Genomic DNA, 27,626 nt, shown 5'->3' with positions numbered 1-27,626 from the left:
AGCAGTGATGCACCTTCACTGTCCAGAGACCAACAGCAATCTTGCTTCTAGGCTGTGTCTTCAGTGCTAATTTAGCTACATTTAAAATGCTTGCTAACCCGTCAGCTGCACTACCTTGCAGTCACCCATGCAGCCAAATAGCTTGCCTCATGATGCACAAGTGACTTGCCAGGCAGTACCTTATGCAGGCCTATATCATGCAGTAATTATAAAAATTTACTCCTGGACATGGACTTCAATTGCAGCTGTTAATTGGTTGGCATCACAAAAGCCACAGACAGAAAATGTGCCGCTGATGCTGATAATCCCTTTATTTAGGCCTTCAAGACAATTTCTTTGATTTATATCATAAACATTCACTTATTTGAGATTTAGGATATCTATTTACTTATTTGAGATATAAACCCATCGCATTTATTTTTTATTTTCAAGCTCATTAAAGCATGAACTACAGACCACAGAAAGGATGTTTCAGGTCAAAGGAAAGAAGCCTTTTTGTGTGCAGGTGTGCTGCTGAAGTAAGCAAGAAAACCCTATACAAAATATTCCAGTCTTGTCCGATATCATTTACCTCTATATTGTTTTATAAGCAACTGTGACTAGACTCGAATTTACCTAATCCTGTGGTGCCCTATTGTGCTTAATTTGTAGCTATTTGTTGGTACATTCAACCCGTTTTCAGTCTTTAGTTGCTGTGTCATTAGAAGAAGTTACTACCTAAGCCAAGGCAAATTGTGTATTTAAGTGGTTTTCTACTTTTAAGACAATTCTGAGTGTTTAGAGAAGGTTTCTGAAATTATTTATCTGAATTTTACATGTTGTTGATTACTCAGAAGTAGTAAGGTGCCAGTTAACATCACAAGACTTTTTTTTTTTTTTTCCAAATTAAGAATTGTTTGGGGATCTCTACACTTGTTCCCCGGGGAATACTTACTACTGTAACTGTCCTGCAGTAAAGCATTTTCTCATGTTAGGCAGGAGCTATGAATCTGTTTCATCTGTAGGTGGCAGCAATGGTACCTTTGGAAAACGAAGTACAAGTCCTATTATTTTCATTTCCTGCACAAGCCCATCTTTTTAAAAAGTCTGTTGTTTCTCTTCAAATACAGAAATTAATAGGCATGTAGTGAAAATCTTACTATTATGCTCTAATGTGGTACAAGAAATATGAATGTATATCCTGAAGTTCTTTTAGCTCTCTCTTTTGTTTTACATTGTTAAGACAAAATTTTGAGGCAAAAAGATGTTCTGCAGTAGATAGTGTTAGACTACCAGTAAAAAAAGAAAAAAAAGCTGAGTTTCAATAAACCTAAAAAGAGATTGTTGGTAATATACAATGTGATGTATCATGGAAGATTAATTTTGTAACAACTATGAGACACAGATTGGTATTTCTGAAAATCCCACATGTCACTGTTTGAATTTTTAGCATTCAAGAAATCTTTGAGTACTGGCACTTGGCTTTCTTCCACATTTTAGCTGTAAATGTTGAGGATAAATGCCTCTCCACTGTGGCTGTGTAATAGCTTAATAGAACTAAGCACAAGCATGTAAATCTGTAGTAGTTAGACAGAATCAACTGAATAGTAGATAGAAAATGTCTTGACGGACTTATCTTCATAGACATTGGTACATGTAAGTCTTGTTGAGAGGATTTTTAGTTGGTAGATTTTGAAGTTATTTTGATGCAATTATAGATGCTATTTATAAAAGTAAGATATGCATATATTTCTTGGTACTTGCAGAATATTTCTTTCTTTATGCTTTTTATCTGGTACAGAGATAAGTAAAGAGACCTTAAATGAAACAGAAGTGAAGAAGATTTTGCACAGAGGAAGGCCATGGGGTACAAGATTCCTGCATTAAGAGGCAACATTGTGTAGAAAATGTAAAAAGTCAGATCAGCATATTTATGGGAGATGATTAGAGGCAATGTTGAAGGGACTGGGACATCTCTGTAATGAGGAAAGGCTGAGGGAGCTGTGACTGTCCAGCCTGGAGGAGAGAAGGCTCAGGGGTTCTCATCAGTGCCTATAAATACCTGAAGGGTAGATGCAAAGAGAATGGAGTCAGGCTCTTTTCAGTGGTGCCCAGTGCCAGGACCAGAGCCAATGGGCACAAACTGCTCACAGGAGGTTCCTTCTGAACATCAGGAAACACTTCTTCAGCGTGAGGGTGACCAAGTGCTACACGGGTTACTCAGGGAGATTGTGTATTGTCCATCCTTGGAGGTATTAACAAACCGTCTGGACACAGTCCTGGGCAGCCTGTTGTAGGTGGCCCTGCTTGAGCAGGGGGGTTGGACCAGATGACCTCCAGCAGTCCCTTCCCACCTCAGCTGATCTGTGACTTTGTAAGGTTCTCCTAAAAACCTGTATGTTAATGCTGCTCAGAACATAAATACTTTTGGGTTCCCTGGGCAGGTGACCAGGAGTTCTGCTGTAGCAGGGTACCAGGAAGCTGTGATGATAGAAAACTGCTGGCAGCTTGTACAACTATACAGGAATAATTCATGAAGAAGCAGGGGAATCTATTACACTGAGATGAAGTCATCAACCAATACATTCTTTCAAGCTATGCATTTTCTCGGGTAACTTCCCTTAATATCAATGGCAAAATCACTCCTTGACTGCAAAGAAAGTATCAAAAGTAAAGACACACAATAAATCTTCAGAAATTTTTTAGGTCAGCATTTCATCCTGTGTATTTCTATGCTTATCCCAGTGAGGACCTTGGTTTCCAATGTCTGAAATAATTCAAAGATAAAATGTTCTATGTCCTGTTAACACTAATCAAAGCAGGGAGAAAAGGTCCTTCCTACCCCATTTGGAACCAAATAAAAGGATGTGTACTGAATACCAGAGGAGATCTGTCACAATTTAGAAATGTGCTTGCTTTGATGCCAAGTCTAACTAGAGAACAAATTAATTATCCAGTCTGTAATTTAGCTTATGAACTGCTTGATTTACACTCCATGAATCAGATACACAAACCTTGCCTCTCTCTCTGTTGAGACAGACAGAGTTTCTGTCATTTTTAAATTATAACAAAGGTCACAACAGTGAATTTGTGATCTGGCTGATTTAAATCTGTAGCTTAGTTATTATTTGCTTGGAAAGCCTATTACAAATTTTAAAAAGCTGTGGTGGAGCCAAAAGAATTTAAAACTATATACCAAATGCAGTATATAATGTATGTATTGCTCTGCTGCTAAATTATGTATATTTTTATAATTCAAGGAGAGCATATCAGATGACTAACATCTTTCATTCAGAAAAGAATGATATTAATAATTGACTAAGATCAATAGAGATTTTATAGGGTTTAAAAGCAACCTATGTTGTACTGGAGAGCAGGTGCTTTTCAAATTTGGCCCAGATCCAAAGAGAGGGACAGTCTTGGTAAAAGCTGCTAATTGTAAATGGTCTAGTCCAGTCAGTTTGCCACTGTCCCATCTTGTCTGCAGCTACTCTTGTAATCTCATCCATCAAGGTTCCAGTGAAGTGAATGTTGTGAAGAACCAGTGGCCAAGTCCATTCCAATGGATGTTCTGCAAGTGGAACAGTCAAGTCAGGAGTTCATGGCTAGGCTTCGCGAACGAAGATTTGGGAAGGGCTCTACCCACGTTTTTTGCAAGAGCGTTGGTGGCTAAAAAGGCCAATACGAGATAGGCATGTCCAGTTGCAAAAGGCACAGCAGAAAGACTCCTTAGGTGGTATATTCTGCAAGGCTCGATTCTTTCTGCGTTGTCTTTTCTCCTCAAGGTTGATCCTGCGTGCTTTCTCAAAAGCATCAGCAGCGTTATAGATGGTGTGTCTCCAGGCCTCCTGATTGGAGGCCAGAGGAGACCAGAGTCAGGAGTAAGCAAGACAGGATTGGCATAGTGAAACTATTTTGTTTTTCTTTGCAAATATTATGGAGATTTATGTTGGTGTCAGATGTTCAATTTGCTGCAAAAGCACGCAGTAGCCTAATCTGAGTTTAAAAGAAATATTGTTCCCAAAAGCAATATTCTGACAGAATGCTTGTATTCATTTGGCCATTTATGGGACAGAACAGGTGTCATTGTAGTTGCGGAGCTGCTTCTTCTCTGACATCCCTGGGATTTTATTGTGGAGCAATATACAACTACATTTTTAATTAGTGAATTCATGTTGCTCACAGCCATTACAAAGAGCTTGTTGGGCATGCACACAGTAGGCCTGTTATCTTTGAATCATCCCCAAGATGATTCTGCACAGGCAGAAAGGCCTCTGCTGTGTTTATTCAGAAGGCCGTTATGGCCCCACAGATGTGCTAAGGTGTTTTCCCAGTGTGTTGTCTCACTGGAATGAACCATGGGCAATTGAACCAGGAATAATGCAGTACTGTTTTGGCTTCAGGCACTGGGTTTTTTAGCTTTGGAAAAGTCACTTGATCTGTTGATTCTGTTCTTTGGGTGATGACATGAAAATAATGGTATTTCAAGCACTGCAAGGACTGCTTAGGAGTAGGATGTTTCTGACCTATAAGGGGGAAGCAGGAAGTTGGACAAGAAAAGGCAAGCATTGATATTATGTTTGCTATGAAGATAGGATTGTACCTCCTGTCCTCCTAGTCTAGAGCTATAAAAGCTATAGACTGCTCTGGCTGAGGGTGTGCATCATCATATGCAGCACAGTCATTGAGGCAGAATCACAACACTTGCACCTTGTACCCTGCAGCTATTTTAAACATGAATAAAAATTTCATGTTGAGTGCCAAGAGCTCAGCTGGAGCAGACTTGTGCAAACACCTGTAGTTTCACTAGAGAAAAACAATTTTAATCATTTGTCCTTGGAGATGTGCAGACTCTTCATGTATCATTGCACAGAAAAGCTTTTTGTACATTTTTTTAAAGTGCATTGTACTACAGCTTTTAACTATAGCAAAAAAATGTGCTTCTTTTTTTTAATTTTTATAGATTAAACTTAATTTATTGAAGGAATTTTATAATCTGTTAAGCTTAATATTAACTATAGACAGGGACTTCTAAAGTTTTTAAAATAGAATTTTTAGAATATATTCTTAAGAATGACAGTTCTTTACAGGTAGCAAATCATTAACTGTGTCACATGGTTTCCATATGAATTTAGTTTCACTTTGTGTTATATCAGTAAGCCCTTTAACATTCTTTGGATTGCAAGTCTTGTAAAGGTATGGATGGGAAACCTGCAAATATGCAAATCTACGATTTTTGAACTGAAAAAAACTCTATCCATGGCCAGTATTCAGGTAACCCTGCATTCTTTAATAGAATTTTAAATGTATAGTGAGAAAGGAAGGATTTTTCTAATCACATTTTATTGTTTCTGCTTTATTACAAAATGATTCTGTAAAAGTATTTTAGTTTTTAGAGCAGTTACATTTATGCTGACTGCCAGTCACTTTACTCTTCTTGCTCCTGTCATGTTAGATCTCATATGTTTAATAAGACTGGGGACAATATAGTTCTGAGTGATACAAGACACTCTCTCCTGTGACACTTAATTGAACCCCACCTTGTACATGAGACCATGATGCTCTTTGGAGTGCTATCATGCATAAAATATAGGGGATATTAAAGGCTGAGATCTTCAACAGAGATTTCATCTGAAAGCAGGTGCACCTGTGAGCAGGCATTGGTGCTTGCACTTGGAACTGACACTGGACATTTGTCAATACAGATTTGTGAGTCTCTGGTAGCAATTTTTAGGTTGCCGTGAGCAAAATGTAAATCCTGTGTCTTACCAGCCATTCCAAGGCTCTTTCAAGACTAGATTCCTTATTCAAGATAATTATGAGACAGTAAGCAAGCTGCCATGCCTGGTGTGGCTCTTCATTTATCTTAGCCATCTTACCTGATGGCTTCATATTACCACCAAGATGTCCAGATAGGTCTGCAGACTGCTGGTGTGGCAGCAGTTTGGACAGTAGGCTTGTCAGAGGTAGAAATCACCTGGCTCACAGCTACTTTTCTTGCTGTTGTTTCAGAGGAGTCTAGACATAGCCTATAAAACTTTCTTTTTTATATTCCTCTTTGTGAAGTGCTCAGATACAAAAGGGTGGGGAGGCTGTAAAGAGAGATGAATCTAGTTACCTTTTTTATTTATTTCAGGTGCAAAATTAGAGGCTAATCCTTGCCACTGGAATGTCTAGTACAGTATTACTCATTAAATGTGAACCTTGATATACTGCCTATTTTGGCCGTAAATTGCCTTCCAAAGAACTTTCTGTTTGAATCCAGTTATTGACTAACTAACCTTTTGCTGTTGTGCTTCCTGCAGCAGTCAGATAATGGACCTGATCAGGGATTTTTTGTTTTCTTTGTTTTGGTTTTATAGTTGGTTTTGGTTTTAATCAGTTCTAAAAGCAATGCATAATGTTCTTGTTCCAAAAAAGGGTACAGCTTGACAAAGGTGGTATGTCAACTTGCAGAATGATATGATGTTATATAGAGTAAATACCGTTTCCTTTGGAATTTTCATTAATGAACAGTAGCAATAAATTCTTGTTGGTTCCTATACAAGTTTTCAGATATAAAACATTTCAAAGAATCACAGAACAGCTGGGGTTGGATAAGACCTCTGGAGATCATCTAGTCCGACCTCCCTGTTAAAGTAGGTTCACCTGGAGCAGGTTGCACAGAATTGCATCTAGACGGGTTTTGAATATTTCCATAGAAGGACATTCCACAACCTCTCTGGACAGTCTGTTTTAGTGGTTTTTCACCCTTAAAGTCAAGTCTTACCTTATATTCAAATGGAATTTCCAGTGTTTCTGCTTGTGCTTGTTGATCCTTGTCCTGTTGCTGGGCACCACTGAAAAGAGCCTAGCTTCATCCTCTTGACACCTGGCATTAAGATATTTGTATGCATTAACAAGATCCCCTCTCAGTTCTCTCTTCTCCAGCCTGAACAAGCCCAACTCCCTCAGTTGTTCCTCCTGAAAGAGTTGCTACAGGCCCCTAATCATCTTCATAACCCTCTGCTGGACCCTCTCCAGTAGTTCCTTGTCATTGTTGAACTGGGGAGCTCAGAACTGGACTCAGTACTGCAGAAGCAGCCTCACCAAGGCAGAGTAGAAGGGTAGAATAACCTGCCTCAACCTGCTGGCCACACTCTTTGTAGTGCACCCCAGGATGCCATTGGCCACCTTGGCCACACAGACACATTGCTGGCTCATGGATAACTTGTCTGTTTGTGTTTGTAAACACAAAGTTTAGTTTATGTTGGACTTTGTAGTGAAGTCCACTTCCCAGCATCTAAATGTGAATTGGATATGAATTGCGTTAGCAATTTGAAAGACATTAGTGGTATTTTACTGTAGGGGGTAGGAAAGAACAGTGTAAGTATTCCAACTGTCCCAGCTGAAAGATCGCCTGGACCAGGACATGAAACCTAAGCAGGATATAGAATGAGAGGCTAGAAAAAGCTAAGGCCTAGATCAAAAAAAATAGTGTTTACACATTCAGCACCTTTTCAGGCTGTTATGTTCCCACTTGTCTTTATTAGGAAATTAAGAGCTTTAATTTTCTTTTTTGGGTTTGTACCTGGGTCACAGCATAGACAAGCCCAGTCAACACAAGCAAAGAATAGTCATTACCTTTGTTCATGAGTTATTAACCAATTCTCTCATTTCATTCCTCTGTGGCAGTGTGCCTGAATTCACAAAAATCCAAAGGGACCTGCCTACACATGCTCTTCTCCTGCTCCAAGATCCCTGGCGCAGCTGTTCCCCATGTGTTGTCTGCTGCTGTTTGGCACTGGCACCACCCCAAACCCAGTGGGGTTGCCATTTTCTGTATCCCATCCTTTGTTTGCTGCCAGCATCTTTTTCCTAAGATATGTAAATGAAATAAGGGATTTTGTCATTTTAATTTTCTAGCTTTGCACACTTGGACATGAACGAGACAAAGAATGTACTGCCATATAGCTTTTCTGTTTCACCTGGCAAATACCAAAGATCTACAGAGGAAAAACATGTAAGGACTACCCAAAGAAGTCACAAGAATCCTTACAGTGTTGGGCAGTGTAAATGTAGTTCAAACTGTGAATTAATTCTATTCATAGTGGACTATGTAGTTAGATCCTCTGCATGTAGCTACTTCTCACACAGCTTGGGAGGCAATTCTCAAAGAGGTGTAGACTGGTGCAGGTCAGGTCATTACAAGCCTCTTTAACAGAAGAGCTGCAATCCTATTCAGCACTTTCTTGCTGCATGTGGAAAACCAAACAGGAATGATAAAACCGCTAGATGTATGCACACAAATGCGGTAACACAGTTGGAAATTGCAGAATGATGTGTAGTCTGATACAATTGTGTGTACTCAAGACAGAAGTTTTCTTGATGTTTTGTGCTGTGTACAGTAAAGGAGAAGAGCTCAGAAGTTAAGAAAGTTCTGGAAAGGTATCAATCTTTTCCCCATAAACGGCTTTTAAAAACTTGCTTGTTTCTTAGTGTTTTGCAACTGTTAGGAATTACCTCAGCAGCTGCCTGAGTGGAGAATCACTGGTTGGGAGAGTGACCTCAGCAGGTTCAGAAATGCACCTCTCTTGGCTTGATTTTCACTGATATCTCATTACATGCTGCATTTTGTACTTGCCTATTTAAATGGTTGTGAGAATTTGAAGAATTTGTTGTATGATACTTTAAATGAGGGAGATATTGCTACTGCTAATCTTCCTTTTTTCTTCTTGTTTTTAGGAACCACTAATGAAGAATGACTCCACCAATTAAAAAGACAATTTACATTTATCTTTTCCAGAATAGATATGTATCAAGGAAGTAATTTAATATTTAGATCAAGAACATAGAAAAATGCAAGTCCCTTTGCCATAATAAAAATGCATAACTCAGCTTTCCTTTGTATAGAGCCCTATGAGCAGGTGGTATCATCAGTAAAAAGACTCTATTGTAGTAAAGCATTTGGATTCCTTTACGTGAAGTGAGGAGAGAATGATAAGTGGCAGTCTGACACATGATGAAATTTACTAAGCAGAATTTTTTTTTTTTAGTTGGCGGAATTATAATTTATGTAGTTGATATTGGAGTGGACTTTTGGGTAGCTAGTAAATATTTCTGTCAAGGACAATATTCTTGGAGTATATTGATACTGTGTTTTAGAGGTCTTTCATCATTAGTAACTCAGATATTTAGTTATGAATGGTTTAAAAATGACTGGGAAGGTACTGATACTGGGAAGTTGAAATGGATTTTTCTAGTTCATCTCTTTCACTGTGGAATTTTTATAAGGTACGTAAACCTCTAAATTTATCTTAAAATGAGAAATCATATTCCTTTAAGACAGTTATTAAGAAATGCTTAGTGTGGCTTCAGGGACAAGACCAGTTTTGGCCTTAACAATTACTATGAAAGCAAGTGGATTTTTGTCTGCTTATGCCAGGGTAAATTTTATCGGGTTTTGATGTACCTGTAGATCTTCTTTTATTTACTTGTAAGTAGTAATTTTTATCATTCACAACCCAATTCTGTTTGATTAATCAGCCTTTTGACAAGGCATATGTAATAAAACTGCTTGCTTTATAGTGTAGTACTGTTGTAACTGATAAATATAAGTTTTCAAAGTGATGTTATGCACACTAAACAGCTGAGACAGCTGAAGTAAAAGGTAATTTTTGAATCTGAGAATCTAACCATATGTAGAAAAACAACCAAAATTCAATAGAGAAATGAATAGCTGAATATAAGAACACTTGCAGCAGTACTTCTGCAGGGACTGAGTTAATTGTGATACGAATCTTTGCTTAGCTCTAAGGTAATCCACAAAACTCTTGGACTTACCTGAACTCATACCCTTTCCTGAATGAATACCTCTTACCATGAATTTCTATAACTTTTGAATCTTCTTTCCCAGAATTAGCTCCATCTTCTCTGAGTGGCTTATTACGTAGCAAACATTATTTTGTCCTTTGCACTGACAGTGTTGTCTACTTGATCGCCTATTCTTTGTTGCACAAATGATATTTTCTCCTATGCTGCCACTTACACCTGGAAAACTTCCAAGATGATACATATAAATTACAAAGTTCTTTCAACCACTCCTCACAATTCAGCAGGGTGAAAATGCATACTGTAAAGTATAAACTGATAACAGCAAGCTGGCATCTGTGCTTGTACCTTTGTGATCAGCTACTTCCTATTGTATGTGTTTTCTTCAGTGTATCAAGGTACAACTCTATCATGTGCTACCTCTTAGTCATCTGATTTATGCAGTTAATTTAGACAATGAGTCTCTCAGGTCTAAGGATACAGTCAATGGATAAAAATAGATTCTGTCATGAGTCAGGTCATACTTGTCAAGATGAGCTTTTCCAGAAGGTCATTTGGGGCAGGAACCTGAACTACAGATGAAAATGGGAGCCTCTCCAATAAATATGTCTTGGCCAGTGAATTTAGGATGCTTGAATTGGGAAGATTACCAAATTATCTTCCTTCATTTCATCCCTTCTTTCTTTGCTTCTTCCATTTTTCATATGCCTTTTACATTACTTGCTGTATCTTTGAACCAGGGAACTTAGACTCATAGAACGGTTTGATTTGGAAGGGATCTTCAAGATGATCTCACTCCAACCCCCCTGCCATGGGCAGGGACACCTTCCACTAGACCAGGTTGCTCAAAGCCCCATCCAACCTGGCCTTGAACACTTCAAGGGATGGGGCATCCACAACTTCTCTGGGCAACCTGTGCCAGTGCCTCACGACCCTCACAGGAAAGAGTTTCATTCCTAATATCTCATGCTAACCTACCATCTTTCAGTTTGAAGCCATTCTCCCTTGTTCTATCACTACATACCCTTGTACAGAGTCCCTCTCCAGCTTTCTTCTAGGCTCCCTTTAGGTACTGGTGACTTACAAGCTGGTACCCTTTAGCTACTGGACCTTTGTCATGTTTGTACAGTGCACAACACAATGGGAATCAGTTTGGTTATGTTATCACACTGCCAATGCTAAGTAATAAATATGAAAATCATATATGTGTATACATTTATGTATATACATATATATATTAAAAAAAGAAAAATTAAATAAAAATATTTCATATCTAATAAGGCTTTAGTTTCTTTTAATGAAAAGAATGTATACCTGCAATTGTATTTTATATGAAATATAAAATATTTCTCCTCTCTGCAAGGAGACCTAATTAAGTTGGTAAAGTATATATTAACTATGCTGACTACAATGATTTTCAGCCTGACCAATTGAAGTGGTTCACGCAGATGTTGGTAGAATTGAGAACAGTCTGTGACATAACAGATAACAAAACAATAACGCAGTCAGGGAATGTGGGAAAATAGGACATTTCCCTAGGGCACCATATGAATTCCTGAGCCATCTGATGTGTAGCAGTTTGCAGCATCAGTCAAGGACACACCTGTTGGAGACTAAATTTTAGCAATTCCTAACCTTTGCTGTCAGAATAGAAGGCCATACGGGCAGAAGCCGTTGTGATACTGGCAGGTGCTATTGTGCCTCTTGATGCTTAAAGGTAGCATCAGGATGCCCTGATGTTCTGAAAAGGAGCAGATGGAAGATTTTTTTGCATATTTGTAAAGATTAATTCTAAATCCATGAGGCATGAGAGTAAATGTGAGTGCTTTGCTGAATCTGAGATTATTTAATTACATGCTTTTAAAAGACAATGAGAAAAATTCAGAGCCAGGATAGATGATGTTCTGTTAATACCTGGTGCTGGGCTGCAGTGCGGACCCTGCTCTGAGTTAGTACCAGCTGGCAGCAGTGAGCACACGTGTGGGAGGTGCATCCAGGTAAAGGAACTCCTCTGCATAGTGGCAGAGCTCTGGGAGGAGGTGAGTAGGCTGAGGAGTATCAGGGAGGGGCAGACAGATGGAATCACACCTGGCCTTCCCCGAGACAGGCCCAACAGTGACAGGACATGATACGGACAATTCCCTATCCTCTCTCCCCCTGGTTGAGCACAGTAACTTAAGGCTATGGGGCAATGGCAACAAGTTCCTTCCCAGGTGTATCTCCTCTGTGACTACCTTTACAGGTGTCCTGCCACAACTGAAAGCAGGCTGTAGTGAGGTGCGGGTGAATCTCTTCTCTCAAGTAACAAGTGATAGGATGAGAGGAAAGGAAACAGCCTCAACTTGTCCCTGGAGGTTTAGATTGGATGTTAGGAAAAATTTCTTCACTGCAAGGTTTGACAAGCCTTGAAGCAGGCTGCCCAGGGAAGTGGTGACATCACCAACCATGGAGGTATTTAAAAGACGTAGATGTGGCACTTAGGGACATGGTTTGGTGGTGGACTTGGTAGTGTTAGAGCAATGGTTGGACTTGATGGTCCTAAAGTCTTTTCTAATCTAAACTATTCTATGATTCTTTGTGTTTGATCACATTTTCTTAATATATATTAACTGACCTAAGTCCTGACTTAGTTGCATCAGTTTTGTGGATTTAATCCCAGTATTTTGATACTTAGAAGGTGAAGTTTAGTATGCAACAGAGAGTTTTTTTCCTTTGATTAAGGATTTATATGATTTATATGATGCTGAATACTGTGACAGTGTGACCAGAATTTAGACAGGACAATCATTATTGCCAGGCTGCTCACACCCTGCCTGTATGAACTTCTAAATGGCACCCAAATCTTCATCAGTGTAGTGTGATGAGATGGGATGTGTAGTGTAATACTGGGATTGTGTTGCAAAGTCCTCATTGGAAATCTGAGGGGAAGCATGTGATATGGAAACATTGGCAAGGCAGCTTGCCTGTCACATGTGAAGGCTGTGAAGCTGTGAAGCAACAAAACCAAATAGCTGTCACCTCTGTGAATTCCCAGTCAGAGACAAAGCCTTCCTAATTTTACAGGAGATAAGGAGCAAATTTCATCCCTTACGAAATGATGATGAAAATGTAGGAGCATCTCAAGAACAGAGAGACGGTGGAGCTGTGTTTCCATGAGTTTTTATAACAAGCAGGAGCCCTATCATCTGTGTTCTCCACGAAGCAACGCTGCAAAGGCAGAAACCTTTTTTCCCCCTGTCAAAGCAAATATGATATTTAGAAACACTGATAATTCTTTACCATTCACATATGATGATTCCAGTTATAAAGAGATTGTGGGTTTTTTACTCTGTTAGCTTCCAAGTAGCTTATATACCTTGAATTAATGAAAAACATATTCTATGTAATGAATTTGGAGGAAGAAAAAGTAAATTATAAACCTGCATTTGTCTGTATTACTGACATACCCATTTCACCTTCAGTTTAAGATGGACATCTACTTAAAATACATAACTAATCCAATACTTTTAGTTAATGTCTTTTTATTACAGTTGAAGTACCTTTTTGGAAAGACTTTTTACGGTTTATGAATACTGAAGCACAGAGCTTCTACAGCAATAGATATATTATAGGAATATAACTATGATAGGGTCAGAGCAGGCACAGGGTTTAGGTGAGCCACGGGCATGATAAAGGAGAAAATTTGAACCTGACTTACTCTTTAGTATGGACTGAACTTTGCCTTAGGCTGGGAATGCAGTTGTCCAACACTAGGCCTAAAAGTTGGCTATGAACCCTTCCTAAAATGTCCTTCTATTGCATGCCAAATGGGCAGATGACAATGGGAGTGTAAGCTCAAGATACTTTTAAATGATGAAAAATTTCTCACAGTGAAATACAGTAAGTGACAAAGGCATGTGGAGAGAACATCAGAGAACATCACCGTGCTTAATATATAGTTAAAAAGCAATAGAAATATTTTGACTTTTCTAGAAAAAACCAATGTATTATATACAGTCAGGAGTATACTTCATGGTATACTATAGCATACCATCTTATAACAATATAAACCTAGTATACCATGCTCAGAAAGAATGCACTTTGAAAACTGACAAGTGATTTCAGGTGTGCATCCAGCTAAAATATTCCTTTTACAACATGCCCTGCATATCACCTGCCTTCTCAGCTGTGAGCTCTGCAGCTTGAAATTTGTGCAGCTGTTTTCCACTTCTTGCTGCTTGGACAAACACAGGCTCTGGTGAGTGAGTCCATGGACAACTAGCAGATCAGTCTACCCAATTGTTTTTTCTTGAAAACATTGCAAACTTTCCAGATGTTTACATCTCAGATGAGAACCAGATGTTTTGGAATACTAATTGTTTTATAAATGGAAAAAGCTATAGATGCCTTGCCAAACAGTTCAGTTCTTTACTTATGAGTGATTATTCAGAGAATACTAAGAAAAACATGCAAAAACATAAAAGTAGAAAAGAGTTTCCTTTGGGAGCAAATAATGGATCTAGAGCCAGCTCATGGAATTAGGAATCAGCCTGAATGGCAGGGATGTGGTCTATGAATCTCTGCAAGGAGAAGAGCAAAGGCTCTTCCTCTAAGGCTCTTTAATAGTAACATAGCTGCTCCACACCTATGCCTACCAATGCTTCCATGTTACAATTCTCACTTGTATGGTCAACATGCTTTAACATACCAGGGAATAAGTTATGAATCCTCTAGCATGCACTTAACCAAGCACCTGCCAATCCTAGCTATCTTGGTTGTAGCTGTGGAAGAACCCCTGACGCTGTCTTCCCTGTGGTCAAAGGATTTGGTCTCTGAAGGCCTTTAAAGGTGCTGGAGGTGTTAAAGTTACAACCCCTGAAGAAGTCAGGAATTATTCCTAGCTCCCTTTGTAAGCAGAAGGGGACTGTGATCCAGTGCTATATTGGGACAAGATAATCCTGTGAGATCTGGGTGTCTAAGGATTTGCTGCCCTCTGTTCTCTACATAGAGGAAATGCAATGGCATGGATTTCATCAGGTCCATAGTCCGTATGATCCTGTGGACGATCAGGGAATTGGGAATCTGCACTTTAGCATGAATCTTGTAATCATGTCAGAGGCAGCCTTAGGGAATGGAAGTAGCAGGCAAGCTAAGGCATAGGACCTTGCCTTTCTCAGCCTGCAATTTAGCAGGCTTGTGCAACTGCCTAAAATAACCAAGTAATGGTCTGTGGTGTTCTCCTTAATTTCTCAAGAAAATAGATCCAAATGAATGATGTAATTGTAATAATCTATTTACTAAACTAAATTATTCTTTTGAAGGGGAAAGTCTTTAGTAGTGTTCATGATACTAGAAAAATTGGCTGAATAACAGTGAATTTTCTTAAAAAAGGACTACTTCTGCTGTCCTTGCCTGCTGGTTATAGTCAGAGTGGGTTCATTGGAGAAGAATACTGGAAGCTTAAGACATCTGGGAACTAAATAGACAAAAATAGGCTTGAAAGTGGTGTCTGAAGGCTGCTATGATCAAAATCCTACTTATGTATTTACATGGATTTATATACCTATAAAGCCAAGAACTTATTATAGTGACATTCTAACAGTTGATTCCAAGAATCATTATTAGTCTAGATCTATTTATTACAGGAAAATAAAGAATACTTCTATGCATAAAAATATTCAGAAATAACAATAATAATAATAATAAAAATAATAATACAGTTAAAATTGTTATGCAAATATTTCTTATTTCCTATTCCTTTTTTCCTATGTTTTGCTCACCTTTCCTCTGCTCTTCTGGGTCTTAAGGTTGTCAGCAGTTTCATTCTGGTGCATGGTGGGGTTATGGGTGCTACCAGTGTCTGGAGTCTTGCAGGAGGAACCATGACGTTCTTTTTGATGGTTTCTTCTTCATCACTCTTAGGATTCACTTTAGGACTTTTCTTGTATGTTAGCACAGTTTCAGACTTTCCTTTCTCTTCACTTCTCTGCAGCTTCATCTTACATCCAAACTTACTATCTATGGTGCCTTTTATGCATGTTAGATACAATTACTTTGTTCTCTTTGTTACCCCTAAAATTTGTTTCATCCAGCTCCAGGTCTGTATTTTTATAACTGACTATAGGTGAGTTCTTTATAGCCATGGAGTCTCCAGTGTCAAGCCATCCCTTATCATCCCATGCATGCACTTTTCTACACTGTATTCTGTGTCTCCGTATCTCAGGATCCCAGCTGCCAAAGTAGGACTAGATTTCTCTATCCTACATCATCATATATGTCATAAATATCTCATTCAATATATGCTTGTTATTGTTACCTATATAAAACTATGACTGTAGGACACAAAAAAAAAAAAAAGTGAAATTAATTACCTGAACTACCTAATCAGTTGGAAGAAATCACCAATTTTTCAGCAGAAAATCCAAGCTAAACCAAGTAATATAATGTCATGGACAGGTCAAGAAAATTTCAGAAAGAACAATCCTGGTAAGCCTCAGTTCTGAGGCCTTGCAAAGCTTATGCCACGTTACCAGCAATGACAGTGCCTATTGCAGTGCCGCAGTCACAAGGCTTAGTCTACAACCTGCCCAGCCAGTTTTAATGACCACTTGGAAGTCAAGTCACCAGCAGAAGAGAGCAAGCGTTGCTTTGCTTCAAGACAGAATGTACGTGCATACTAACAGGATACTTCTCCCTGCTTTCATTTGTTTGCTAGTTCCAAAAGAGTCTTTGTTTGCTGCTGAACAGTTCCACTGGAAACAGGTCTTTAGCTGCGAAACCCACTTCTGCAATTGCCCCTTTAATTTATTACAGAAAAGAGCATTTCCTACCTTTTTGACTTCCAAAGCAGTAATGCAATGAGTCAGATCACTCACCAGGGCTGTGTGTCTCTGTGTGTCAGTCCATTAGGGGCAGTGAAATACTATAATTTCCAGCAGCTGGAGTTCTGGTCCTACATTAGGTTAGAGCCACCATCCTGTTTTTCCAAACTTAGATGTAAAGATTACCATGTACAAGAGCTAGTTTCTCCCTTAATTATCCAAAGAGTTTTTGATTAAATCTTAACCATTCTCTTCCCTCTAAGGTGCTATGTGCACCTCCAGGCCTGAAGCAAAGGTCCTGCAAATGGGAATAAAAGCTAGGTTTTATTTATCTCCAAGCAAAGCATTAGGGATATTGTTTTGCCAATCTGTTTTGCGTCACCCTTCCCCCCCCCACTCCAGTAATCAGGATGAATTTAAGGAACACAGACACAACTTTAAAGAATAAGTATATAAGTTTACTATAGTGGAAAATAGTAAAGAATTAAAAAAGAAACAGTGGAGTACGAAAGGATACACTTAGCAATGCATCTAATCATCACTACGAAGAAAGTCTTATAGTGATTAAGAGAGATCCATCACCAATTACCCTAAGTACTTGTCATCATCCAGACCGCACTTCAGCTGGGAAGGCCCCGATCACAGTGAAGGTCTGGCGAACCCCTTCCCGGTAACTGGGAAATCCTACACTGTGTGTCCACTCACAGGAGAAGCCTCCATCTTTGCTGTGAGAGGGTCCAGCTTATATAGCGTTAAACAAACCAGTTTACCTCATTCGATTGGTGTGGAAAACAATCTGGCTTTCTTCCTCCATTGGTGTTCCCCTGAAGCTTAGCCAAGGCCAAGAGAGAGACCAAGGGAGTCGATCTGGCCGATCTACTATCAAATGCTCCACAGCCTTGACTAGTCACTAAATACAGAACTTACAGCTACATTGATATCTCAAATATGAACTAGCTGCTACCATGTGAGGCCTACTGCTTTTCGCAGCCTTGGCTGCAAAAAAAAAAGGGCATATTTATAACACATACGGGCCTTACTAATTATTGATAACATGCTGTGCTAGCAAGCATAAATGTGTATTCTTAAAGCATTACTAAGGATTATATAGCATCTTGGTAAATAAGCAGATATATGGCTAAATACAATATTAGGTTGGAGAGTTCATCTTATAGGTCAACTTTGGCTGAGGGCCAATCCTTCAGGCCACAGCATTACAGATACCCTGAACAGAAAAAGTTCTTAAGTACACAGGACATACACCAGTCATGACTGACTAATTACATGTATCTTTGCATTTACTGCTCTTTTAGAGGAAGTGTTAATTTAGGCTTAAAAAAAAATAAACCAGAACTATTCTAAAAGTCAGTCAGGTGCACTCCTTTGCCAAGGCAAAGGGCTTCATCATGGAAAACCTCTTAGATTATTAACAGAATCTATCAGCCCAGGAATCCACATCTTGAAGATTGTTTTTTGAAATGAGGCTTCCTGAGTATTTAGAAAGTAACACTGTAGTGAATTTTTTTTAAAAAAGTTTGTTATATGTTTGCAATTCATCAGGGATTATACTTGGAGCTTATGGCTCTAAACTATACTTACATAGATGTGGATGTTCAGAGCTGGATACTCACTAGTACTCTCAGAAGGATACAAAAAAAGTGAATGAGTATCCCAAAGAGGGCCTGAGGAGAGATGCTAAAGGAATTTTCAGAAATGCAGTACTTTTAAAGAAATAAGAACCTAATAAAATAAAGCTTGTAATCTTTATTCAGACAAGTCTGATTCTGTTAGTTTTTATATTGCACAGTATTACTGGGCTTAAATGATTTTCTGATATCTCTGGTACCAGACAGATATCAGAAAAAATTTTAGCTTAGTAGAAGATGCTAGATTACATTCAAAGATAAATATCAGTGGAAAATGAAATGGGAAAAGTTGTTGTTAGACTATATAATTTTATTGGGTTGCTCTTCTAAAAACTGCTGTCTAATCAGTTTTGTTTTTTTAATAGGTATTGGTTTGCTTTGAAATATGGCTGCCAAGCTGCATTTAAACTAAAAAGCAGTGGAGATGCTTCAGAAACAGATCCTTCCAACTTCACTAAAAACCAAGCTATTGATGCAGTGACTGATATTAACATGCTCAGGGTGTTCAAGGCTTTTCTTGAGACCACGCCACAACTTTTTGTCCAGATTTACATCCTCATGCAACATGGCAAAACTAATTGCTATCAATGTGAGTCTTTTTTCTTAATTTGCAAGTTGAGTATCTTACTTAAAAATATAATGCATGTGATTGGATAACATTTTAAACATACCTTGGAAAACACACATTCCACAGTATAATTACCTTCATTTAATTAGATTTTCTGTCTATTGGATGGTCCATTCTGCTAATTGATGAGAAGGAAGATTTCACTATAAAAAGTCACTTAGGCAATACCTTTAAGAACCATAGGCTGGGCAGGATAACATAGGCATACCAAACAAGTATCAGATGCCTAGATTTCAGTAACTAAAGTGAGCCTTAAAATTAAGGTGACTTGTTCCAGAGCACAGAGTAAATATAAAATTGTGGTAAAGTGTTAAGAAGCATAAACTTGTCCAAAACTTCATTCAGATATTATAATGTAACATAAGTATCTTTTTCTCTGGTTTAACATTTTTCCTTGTGTTTTGTCTAGATGCTGCCATTTTTATGTCTTTTTGTGGTATCTCCTTTTCAATGGTTGATTATCAGATGTCATTACGAAAATCTCTGCCTGACAAAGGTGAATTTCGTGTGCCTTCCAAGTTCATATATCTCTTCTATAAACTGCTTACCATCACTTCTTGGGTACTCAGTATTTCACTTATCACTCTACTGAGTGTTAGAATTTCTGTAATTCTGCTGATATTTCTTTGGATCTGTGGCTTCATTTGGACTTTGAAACAAGGTACAACATTTTGCAAATCTAAGAAGATGGAATATCTGTACAGAACTGTAGTTGGAATAATTCTAATTTTTACATTTTTTAACATAAAGGAGAAAAGAACAAAAGTTTGCATTTCTATTTATTATGCTACTCACACTGTAGTAACTCTAGGTATTTTGTTTGTATATATGTTCTGGAAACCTTCCATTATCAAGGAAATACATTTTACGATTGTGATCATCTTAACTATTTTACATCTGGTGTTAGGTATTATTTTTCTTGTTGTTTATTATAGGCATTTTCATCCAACTACTTATTGTAGACCACAGGCATGTTTAGATGAAGTTGATGGAGTGGCAGGAAAAAAAGATAGAGTGAAAACGGGCAGATTTCAAAATTTTTTAATGCCGTGAATGGTGTGGATCTTTTTTTTTGTGAAGACTTCAAAGCAAATACTTGCTGGACAATCTGTTTCTCTGTCTTGTTTCTTATGTATCATCACATAAGGGACCAGAGTTATTGATTTTGAATAACTCTTTGTTTTCTGATACTGTACAAAAACTGTAACATGAATATTTACCTGCTGGTGAAAGTTACTCTTGAAAAAGAAACAATCTAACTATCCAACACGTTCCACTGTTTTAGTTTTTTTCGCAATGCAAATGTAACATAGGAAAAGCTAAAAGTTAATAAAATGAAACCTAGCATTAAAACCACATTCTATTCATTTATGTTGATTCTGTTAAAAATAAGGCTTGCTTTTTTTTCTTGCTGGAAGAAAAGAGGAGTGCATTTGAAATAACTGAGGGCAGTGATCAGTTAACTGCTTTTCCCCGTTAGTGTAAGAGCTGCAGTTCGTTTTTAGATGCACATGGTAACAAACTGTACTGCCTTCTCCCTAAACATCCCCTAAAGAAGAATAGCTTTGATTTATGGCGCAATCACTGTCTTGCAACAAGGAAATTTGGGGAGATATTTTCAAGCATTTTATCTTCTAGGTGTTTTAATGACTCCTTTGTTGTTTTTGTTCTGCTAATCTTTCACAGAATCTTCTGTATTTAGGGGTGATACCAGCTTGTTCGGGGTTATAATAGCAGCCTGAGTGATTTATGGATGGCAACAGGAGTTTTGCATATAAAGGAAGAACTATCTTCCATAAAGCTTTTGTCTCCTTTGGGCTCTAAGATGCAACACTTTCAATGCTGGTTTCCACTGAAATAGGAGGCTGTGCAAGGTATACAGTGGTGCAGAGTCTTTTGTCTTTGTCACTGGAGAAAAGAGAAAAGAGGAGTGACTTCTGCTAAATTGCACTCACAGGGACTGGGAAAAGATATAATAAGTATCTTGTCCATCAAGAATTTTTGGCGGAAGGCAGAGTGAAATTAGACGACATTTCATTGAATGCTAAAACAACAACAAAGGAAGTAAGGTTGATAGTTTCTTCAGAAATAAAATTTAAGGGGAATCATTTCAGAGCTTCCGTGTTTTAAATCTGTATTATGAAAACCTGGGGCTCTTTCCCTCCCATTTTCACTTCCAGTAAGTCACATTTGCAGTTAGAGTGGCTAAAATCAAAGGGAGGAAACAGGGGCTGAGAAAAAAAGACTAGAGATAAGAAAAACTGATAAACTTCACCAGGAACCAAATCTTTTAGCATTATTGATTGACAGCAAACTTCCCTGAAACTTTGGGGGAATGGCTCATAATAAGGTCGATAGTTAGGGTGCTCAAGAGCTGTGTCTTGTGCCTTTTGTATCAACTTCATGGACTGCAGACTGCCTTTTTCTTGTTACTCTTCCAGCCTTACCTGAGCTTAGCAAATTTTCTAGATATGATTCTTTCCTGTTCCATGTCCACATTTTCTTTACCATGCCAACCACGTACATCTCCTTAATCCTAGTCAAGGAAATGAATTTCTATGTGCATAGCTTGAACTGAATGGTCTGACTTTCTGAGACTACACATAAGAAAGTAGTGTAGTGAGAAGTGTTTTCTTCTAAAATCCCTCATTTCCACTCAGGGATAACTAAATGTGAGTCCAGAAGTTAAGACATAGAAAAGCACAATCCATGAGACTAAAGCAATAGTTTTTCTAAAGTTAATATGTAAAAGAGTATCTTCACTTCTCTCTACTCCGGAAAAGAGATTTCCAGATTTTTTTGCCCTGGAACATTCCTTCTTAGGTAAGAGGAAAAAGCCCAAGATTCCACCCTACCTCATGCACCATGATTGCCCTAAATTCTGTCTCCTTTATCGCAGAGTATTTACTACCAGTAATGGTGTCCTTGGCAGCAAAATGCTAGCCTGGTTTTAGGCTGAATATACTTTTATTTTGCTATGAAAAAAATAGGATCCTGAATAGTGAAGATGATCCTTATATTGCTTGCCACACTTGTTTGTTTATCTAAAATCCTGAGAAGGGACTAGGGTAAAATGGTGGAAAATGCAGAATATTATCTCTGTCTTGAAGAAAATGACAATTTTTGTCTACCCATTTTTTCGAGGACCACCTCAAACTTCATACATTATCTGAGAAGCAGATCTCTGGGGAAATATGGGATCCCGAGAAGTCCTAGTGTTTCAGCCCTGGGGCCTCCAGGTTGTCTGCCTGCTGAAAGAAATCTGGAGCCTGAGTTGCTCTGGAGGAAGGTTAGTTTCTGGTGAAACAAAAGAATTTGTCCTGCTGATTTTTTTTTTCTCCTTTCAATGAGCTGAGAAATTCCAAATAAAAGTATTTCATTGCCATCTCTCTGGCCAACTCCTAACACTCACTTTCTTTCATGAAAGAAAAGCTGAATATTATGCTGCCTTCTGTTCTTATGTCTCCTCTCTCCCTCTTCTGTGCCACTAAGAGGAATATTATGCTGAAGTTGAGTTGGTAAGAAAGATATCTAGGTGGCTGTTTATATCACTCTAATTCAAATATACACCAAACCCAATTACTTCAGTTTCAATCCGTATTTTATGCTTGTAAATCCTTGTTGATATAGCCATATCCTAAACCAGCGAAATGATCCTTGGGGAAATCATGTACATTGTTTCTATAAAACTTAAAGAGACCTTCAGTGTCCTGCCACCGATATATCTCCATTTTGCAGTCAGTCATAGGGCCTCAAGAGATGGGAAATCCTGGTAGCTTGTACCCTGTAGATTTTTATCTACAGAGGAATATTATGAGAATAAAAATTTTTCAACTGTAAAGTCCTCCCTCTCTTCTTGACCTTGAGTTCAAGCTTTTCACTTGATTCCCTTCATTTTCACGCATATGAAAGTGGCTTCTCATTTGTTTGGTCATTCTAACTCAGAATCACTGTGGTGGAGTGGACAAGGAAGCACATGAATTGACTCCAGACACATTTCATATCACCAGTGACCACTTCAGACAAAACAAAAAAAGCCCCACTTCACCTGGGTGTAAAGTTCAAATAATAGACTTCATACATATCCTTTCTGTTCCTGGCTACTCTTAAAATTCAGCTGCCACTCAGTTCATGCGTTATGCTTGACCTTGTCATTTTAATCTAACTGCAAATTGAAAACAAATGGGTTTTTTTCTCCCTTTTTTTTGTGTTAAGTATGCCCATTACATCTTACAAGAAGTATTTTAATAGGTAAAATAAAATTAATAAACAATTTCTTCCTGTTTTGACTACTGTCAGGCCTGGGTAAGAAGAACAACATTCAATAGAATTGTTTTAATTATTTTACTAATATTCAACGTGCCATGTGATGGCATGGGTGAGCTCACCTGATGTACCACAGATAGCATTGATTTATGAAGCCATAATTGGGTTTCCAATAAACATTTGTCAAAATAATGTATTCATTCAAACCAATGCCTTCTTTATTTATTCATATAAAAGAGCACTTAACTTTCAACAAAGAATTGCCTGCCATCAAAAACACTCCATAAACGGGGGAAATTTATGAAGATACTGTACCAAATGGTGATTGGTGGAAGACTAAAGTTCACTTTAACCCTTCAGAGTGCTGAGTTCCACCTATTGCTTGATACCGGTACTAGACATACTTCTTACTGAAAGCCCAAAACCCGAACATCAACCTTTGTATATTTACACATTGAAGTACCATCTCTTTTTTCTACCATAGAGTCTTACATCTCACAGATGGTTTCAAAACTAACATCTCTCATTTTTATTATGCAGTGTAGAAGCATGCACAGAGCTCAAATATTTTTAGGCTTACCTACATTCTGCCCACAGGTTTCACCATGTATACATTCTTCCAGGAAAAGATAAGCTTTGAAAGGTTAAACAACATATCTTGTCTGAACCTGAAGAAGTACATGTACTTGTCGTTTATTCCAAGTGAAGAATTGTCCTGTTTTACCTCTTCATGCACTTCTCTAGTTTAATTTTACAGAATTTTAGTAGAAGAATAGCAAAGTAGATGGGCTGTACCATAGATATTTGAATGGAGTGCAGCTAATCTCTTGGAGTCCATCTTCAACAAAAAAATTTTCTTCTTTTACCTCCAATTAGCTAACATATAAAAAATACAAGTCACACCAAAGATTCTCACTATGCAAGTCTTACATTCATTAGCTTAGTAAAATGTAGAGTTTGGTGGGATAGGCAGTGATGCTTCAAGCAATGTAGCCTGCTAGAACCTATTGAAAATACAAATTGCACTGGTCTTCCTATGACTGTATTCTGGTTTCCATATGTTTCTATTTTTAGCATATGGTTTTTATTTCTGACAGTGAACATGTAAATAACAGAACATCATTATCATTATCATTACTACTAGTGGCACTTTGTCGAAGTGTCTAGGATGACAATACGTAGAAGAAAATCTATCTGTTGGATCTGGAAAGCAACAAAAATTAGTAGTAAAGTTCTGTAATGCTTTATCTGAGCACTTACAAGTGATCTCAAGTCTCTCTGATTCAGCAGAGATATTTTTTAGTGGGAGCCTACAAAAGAGATAGTTAATCCTTTTGATCTGTGAGCAGTAAGTAAACTGCTGAAAATAAAGGGCCAAATGTTACTGGACAGTTCCTGGCTGCTGTGATAAAGTAAACGACAAAACTACATGTTTGCAGGTCACTTGCAAAGATGAAGGTACACAGAGAAAGGCATAGTGGGTAGAAAAAATGGGAGCTGGTGTTTTTTCCACATAACCTACTCCACACATTCAGTCTAACTTGAAGTATGTTATGCTGTACTAGAGGTGAAAGAAACCTCAAACATAATTTTCATCTTTTTTTTCCAACAGTATGACTTTTAATTACTCAAATTCAATGCACTGTAGCACAAATATTTCTGTGCAGAAGCTCTGTCTTATCTCTTCTTCCCTCTTTGAGTGTTTGGTTGCCACCCTAAAGTATAAGTTCAACTGCTGCCTTCCCTAGGGTCTGGTCTCCTTTAGAAGTTTCTTTTCATGAATATTCAGCCCATGATTGAAAACACAGCTTCTCTTCTTCAGTGGCAGGTATTTAGTCATCAGAATTTGTCTGTGTGTTCACATAGAAATTTGAGCATCTTCAGAAAATTGCCATTAGGTTTTTACAATCCTGCTATGCTTATATTTGGGGTTTTCCAAAAAACTACCTTCTACACGATGATGTGCATCTTTAGTGAACATTGCATTATTCAACTGATAGAAGAAATGCATTTGCCTGGTTGAAGTTAAGCTGAGTGGGGATACATGCCACTGTCATGATGGAGACTGAGTGCTATTGATAGTTTTGTAGGCCATCAGGTCTTTGTCTTACTGTTTGAATTGGATGAAAAGGCAGAGAGGGAAGAGAGTATTTTTGTAATCTGGGCTCTGGAAAATGGTATCATACAATAGGTACAGTGACACAGAAAGACTACGTACTACAGGTCTCTTCCATGCTGTTTGGGGCTGTATTTTGCTGGGCTATAGACATTCCTAAACTTAGCTTTAAAAGAATAAGTCTTCGTCTCCTGTCACTTGCTTTTGTCAGCACTCTCAAGCAGAAAACAGTACCTCATATAGCTCTGTGCTACTCTGTCACATTCACTAGTGTGTGGCAGTGTTACCTGAGTGGTATTGATACTTGTAGGTTGGTATTTACCTCAGATTTCTGTCATACACAATTAATTCAAATTGCATGTTAAGTTGTGTAAGGTTCTCTTTGACCAACGGAGAAAATAATTCACACCCATCCTGTCTACCCTGCCACCTATTCAGGATGTGGTAAATGTTCCTTTAGGAGGTGCCCTTTCCTTTTGACTATGGCAAAAATGTCAACAGTGTGCACTTTAGGTAGGTAGAATGAGGTTATGTAACTGACCCTTTGTGTAATAAAACTATCATATGTAGCAGAACTCCAGCAAATTATCAGCAAGAATTTTTCCTCAGGTTGTTTATATAGAGAGCAAAGGGATGTTAGTTGGCTATTTCAACCACTGAATGCTAAAAAGTGAATGGTAGGAATGCATCTTCTCTATCCTATTGACATGGACTACTCTGAGGTGTTGAGAGCCTTTGAATCTCATTTGCTTCCTGAGCATAAAGGCTTACATTTAGCATTTCAGACTACCTTATTAAAGACTTTGGACCACTTCTGAACAACATGTTGAAATAAGTAACCTTTCTCTGAAACTTGGTATTAATGTCACCTGTGCCAAAAGCAACCATCTCGAGTGCTTGAAAGATAAATGCATTATCAACTTTTATTAGGTGCAAATTGCTGATACAGCCCTATTTTCTCACTTGAGAAGAAAAGTGGAAGGAACTTACCCCTGGTGAATTCTCCCTGGATTCTCTACCACGGCCTTGAGTACACGGATTTCACTGAGTGTGACCTTATATTCTGCAGAGCTGACTGGCATAGTTACATAAACACAAGGGAAAACAGACTAGGCCACATAACATGGAAGAAGTCCCTTATAAACAACTTCTTAAATGACACTACTAGAATTTGCATAAGCTAATGATCTTGTGAATTGGCAAACAGTTACCGTAATCAACAGCATTTTAAAAAAGCTAATATAAGCGAAGTTGTATTTCAAGTTGCATGTCCATTTCTACTGTGTTCTGTTAAAAAAGAATTTTATAACAGAAATAAGCATGGCAGTTTCAAACAAGAATGACTATTGTGTGAAAAACACAAGTATAAAATTATAATTACTGATTTGACATCCATAATTATAATCAGACTTGAACAACAATTGTAGCTATCAGTAACTAATTTATGCCTTTCTTTGATGGAAGAAATGAAACCACGAAAAGCCTTTCCTCACTTATGTTCTCCAAGCCAAAGAAATAATATTTACAAGTATGTATTTAGAAGTATAATTAAAGCAGCTGGGTGTGGCCTTCTTCCATCAGAAAGAAAACCAAAACACAAAACCACAAGGGGTTTTGTTGTTGGTTTTGTTTTGGTTTTTTTTGTTTTTTTTTTTTTGCTAATGAGGGACTGCGCATGGGAGAATAGAAACTGTTAACTTGCAGGCCTTGTATAGGCAATGACTGTTTTTCCCTCACCACAGTGGGCTGGACCTCTGAGGCTCGGCAATTACCAAACACCACATGCAAAGTGGAGTGCAAACCAGCCCTTTGCTTGCTGGTTAATGACTACATACACTTGCGTGTTTTGAGAAAGGTGCTCAGCTCAGCCACTTGGGAAACAAGCAAGTGAATGCCACTAAAATACTAAGTCTTCCACTTCCAGCTTCCATTTATCAATAAAATGTTCAAATGGGTGACTGTCAAAGCAATGACTTATTCGCTGCTTACAAAAGTCACAACAATATTGTGTCAGTGGTATCTCATGTATATGTCAGACAGCCATACATCAAGCCAAAAGTTCTACATGATTTAAGATCTCCGTGTGAATTTTTGTTTTAAAAAAGAGCTTTCTCAGCAGTAGATTAGAGAGAATCTGTAGTTAGTGATACAGTTTGCTGTAGCTAATCTCAGAAAGTTAAAGGGTGTTGCTCAGCGGAATAAATGGATCAATTCAATATGGTACCATACTAAAAAAGAAAAAGGGCCTGTTTCATAAATTTTAGAAGACTGGATTCTCCTACTGCCTACTGACCTCAGCAAGTTCTCAGCAAGTGCAATTCACCATTGCTTTATCATCTGGCAGTCAGAGCACAACTTGAGAAAACAGCACATACAACATC

The 27,626-nt window shown here is 38.1% G+C and overlaps 1 protein-coding gene and 1 long non-coding RNA gene across 9 annotated transcripts; one reads left to right on the top strand and one right to left on the bottom strand.

Annotated features, from left to right (window-relative positions):
• Positions 1-40: 40 nt before the first annotated feature.
• Positions 41-22,121, top strand: XKR9 (XK related 9). Of its 8 annotated transcripts, none has more exons than XM_027696428.1 (5): positions 41-518; positions 2,424-2,590; positions 3,467-3,576; positions 18,601-18,824; positions 19,273-20,214. In XM_027696428.1, the coding sequence occupies exons 3-5, from the start codon at positions 3,542-3,544 to the stop codon at positions 19,914-19,916; spliced, it is 903 nt and encodes a 300-aa protein (XP_027552229.1). In that variant the 5' UTR covers positions 41-518; positions 2,424-2,590; positions 3,467-3,541; the 3' UTR covers positions 19,917-20,214. The 8 variants fall into 8 exon arrangements, with proteins under 8 accessions (XP_027552229.1, XP_027552305.1, XP_027552059.1 ...); XM_027696676.1 differs by lacking the exons at positions 41-518; positions 2,424-2,590; positions 3,467-3,576 and adding exons at positions 3,985-5,253; positions 8,704-9,252; positions 20,550-22,121 and having other exon boundaries at positions 19,273-19,359; XM_027696504.1 differs by lacking the exon at positions 41-518 and having other exon boundaries at positions 1,777-2,590.
• Positions 3,198-7,089, bottom strand: LOC113974048. The gene is made up of 3 exons (XR_003536429.1): positions 6,749-7,089; positions 5,859-6,071; positions 3,198-3,550 (listed from the first exon to the last, which is right to left on the bottom strand). It is a non-coding gene; the product is annotated as an uncharacterized LOC113974048 (long non-coding RNA).
• Positions 22,122-27,626: the final 5,505 nt, after the last annotated feature.

The sequence above is a fragment of the Neopelma chrysocephalum genome, unplaced genomic scaffold, assembly GCF_003984885.1.
Source record: "Neopelma chrysocephalum unplaced genomic scaffold, ASM398488v2 Primary Assembly neopelma1_22, whole genome shotgun sequence".
In the NCBI taxonomy this organism is placed as follows: Eukaryota; Metazoa; Chordata; class Aves; order Passeriformes; family Pipridae; genus Neopelma; species Neopelma chrysocephalum.
This window is presented reverse-complemented; position numbering and strand designations above follow the sequence as displayed.

Coding starts and splice junctions, on each gene's coding strand:
- XKR9 (XM_027696258.1), top strand. CDS start 8,978: ATGATGAAATTTACTAAGCAGAATTTTTTTTTTTTAGTTGGCGGAATT. Junction 9,253..18,600: donor CACTGTGGAATTTTTATAAG/GTACGTAAACCT, acceptor TTTTTTTAATAG/GTATTGGTTTGCTTTGAAAT. Junction 18,825..19,272: donor CAAAACTAATTGCTATCAAT/GTGAGTCTTTTT, acceptor TGTTTTGTCTAG/ATGCTGCCATTTTTATGTCT.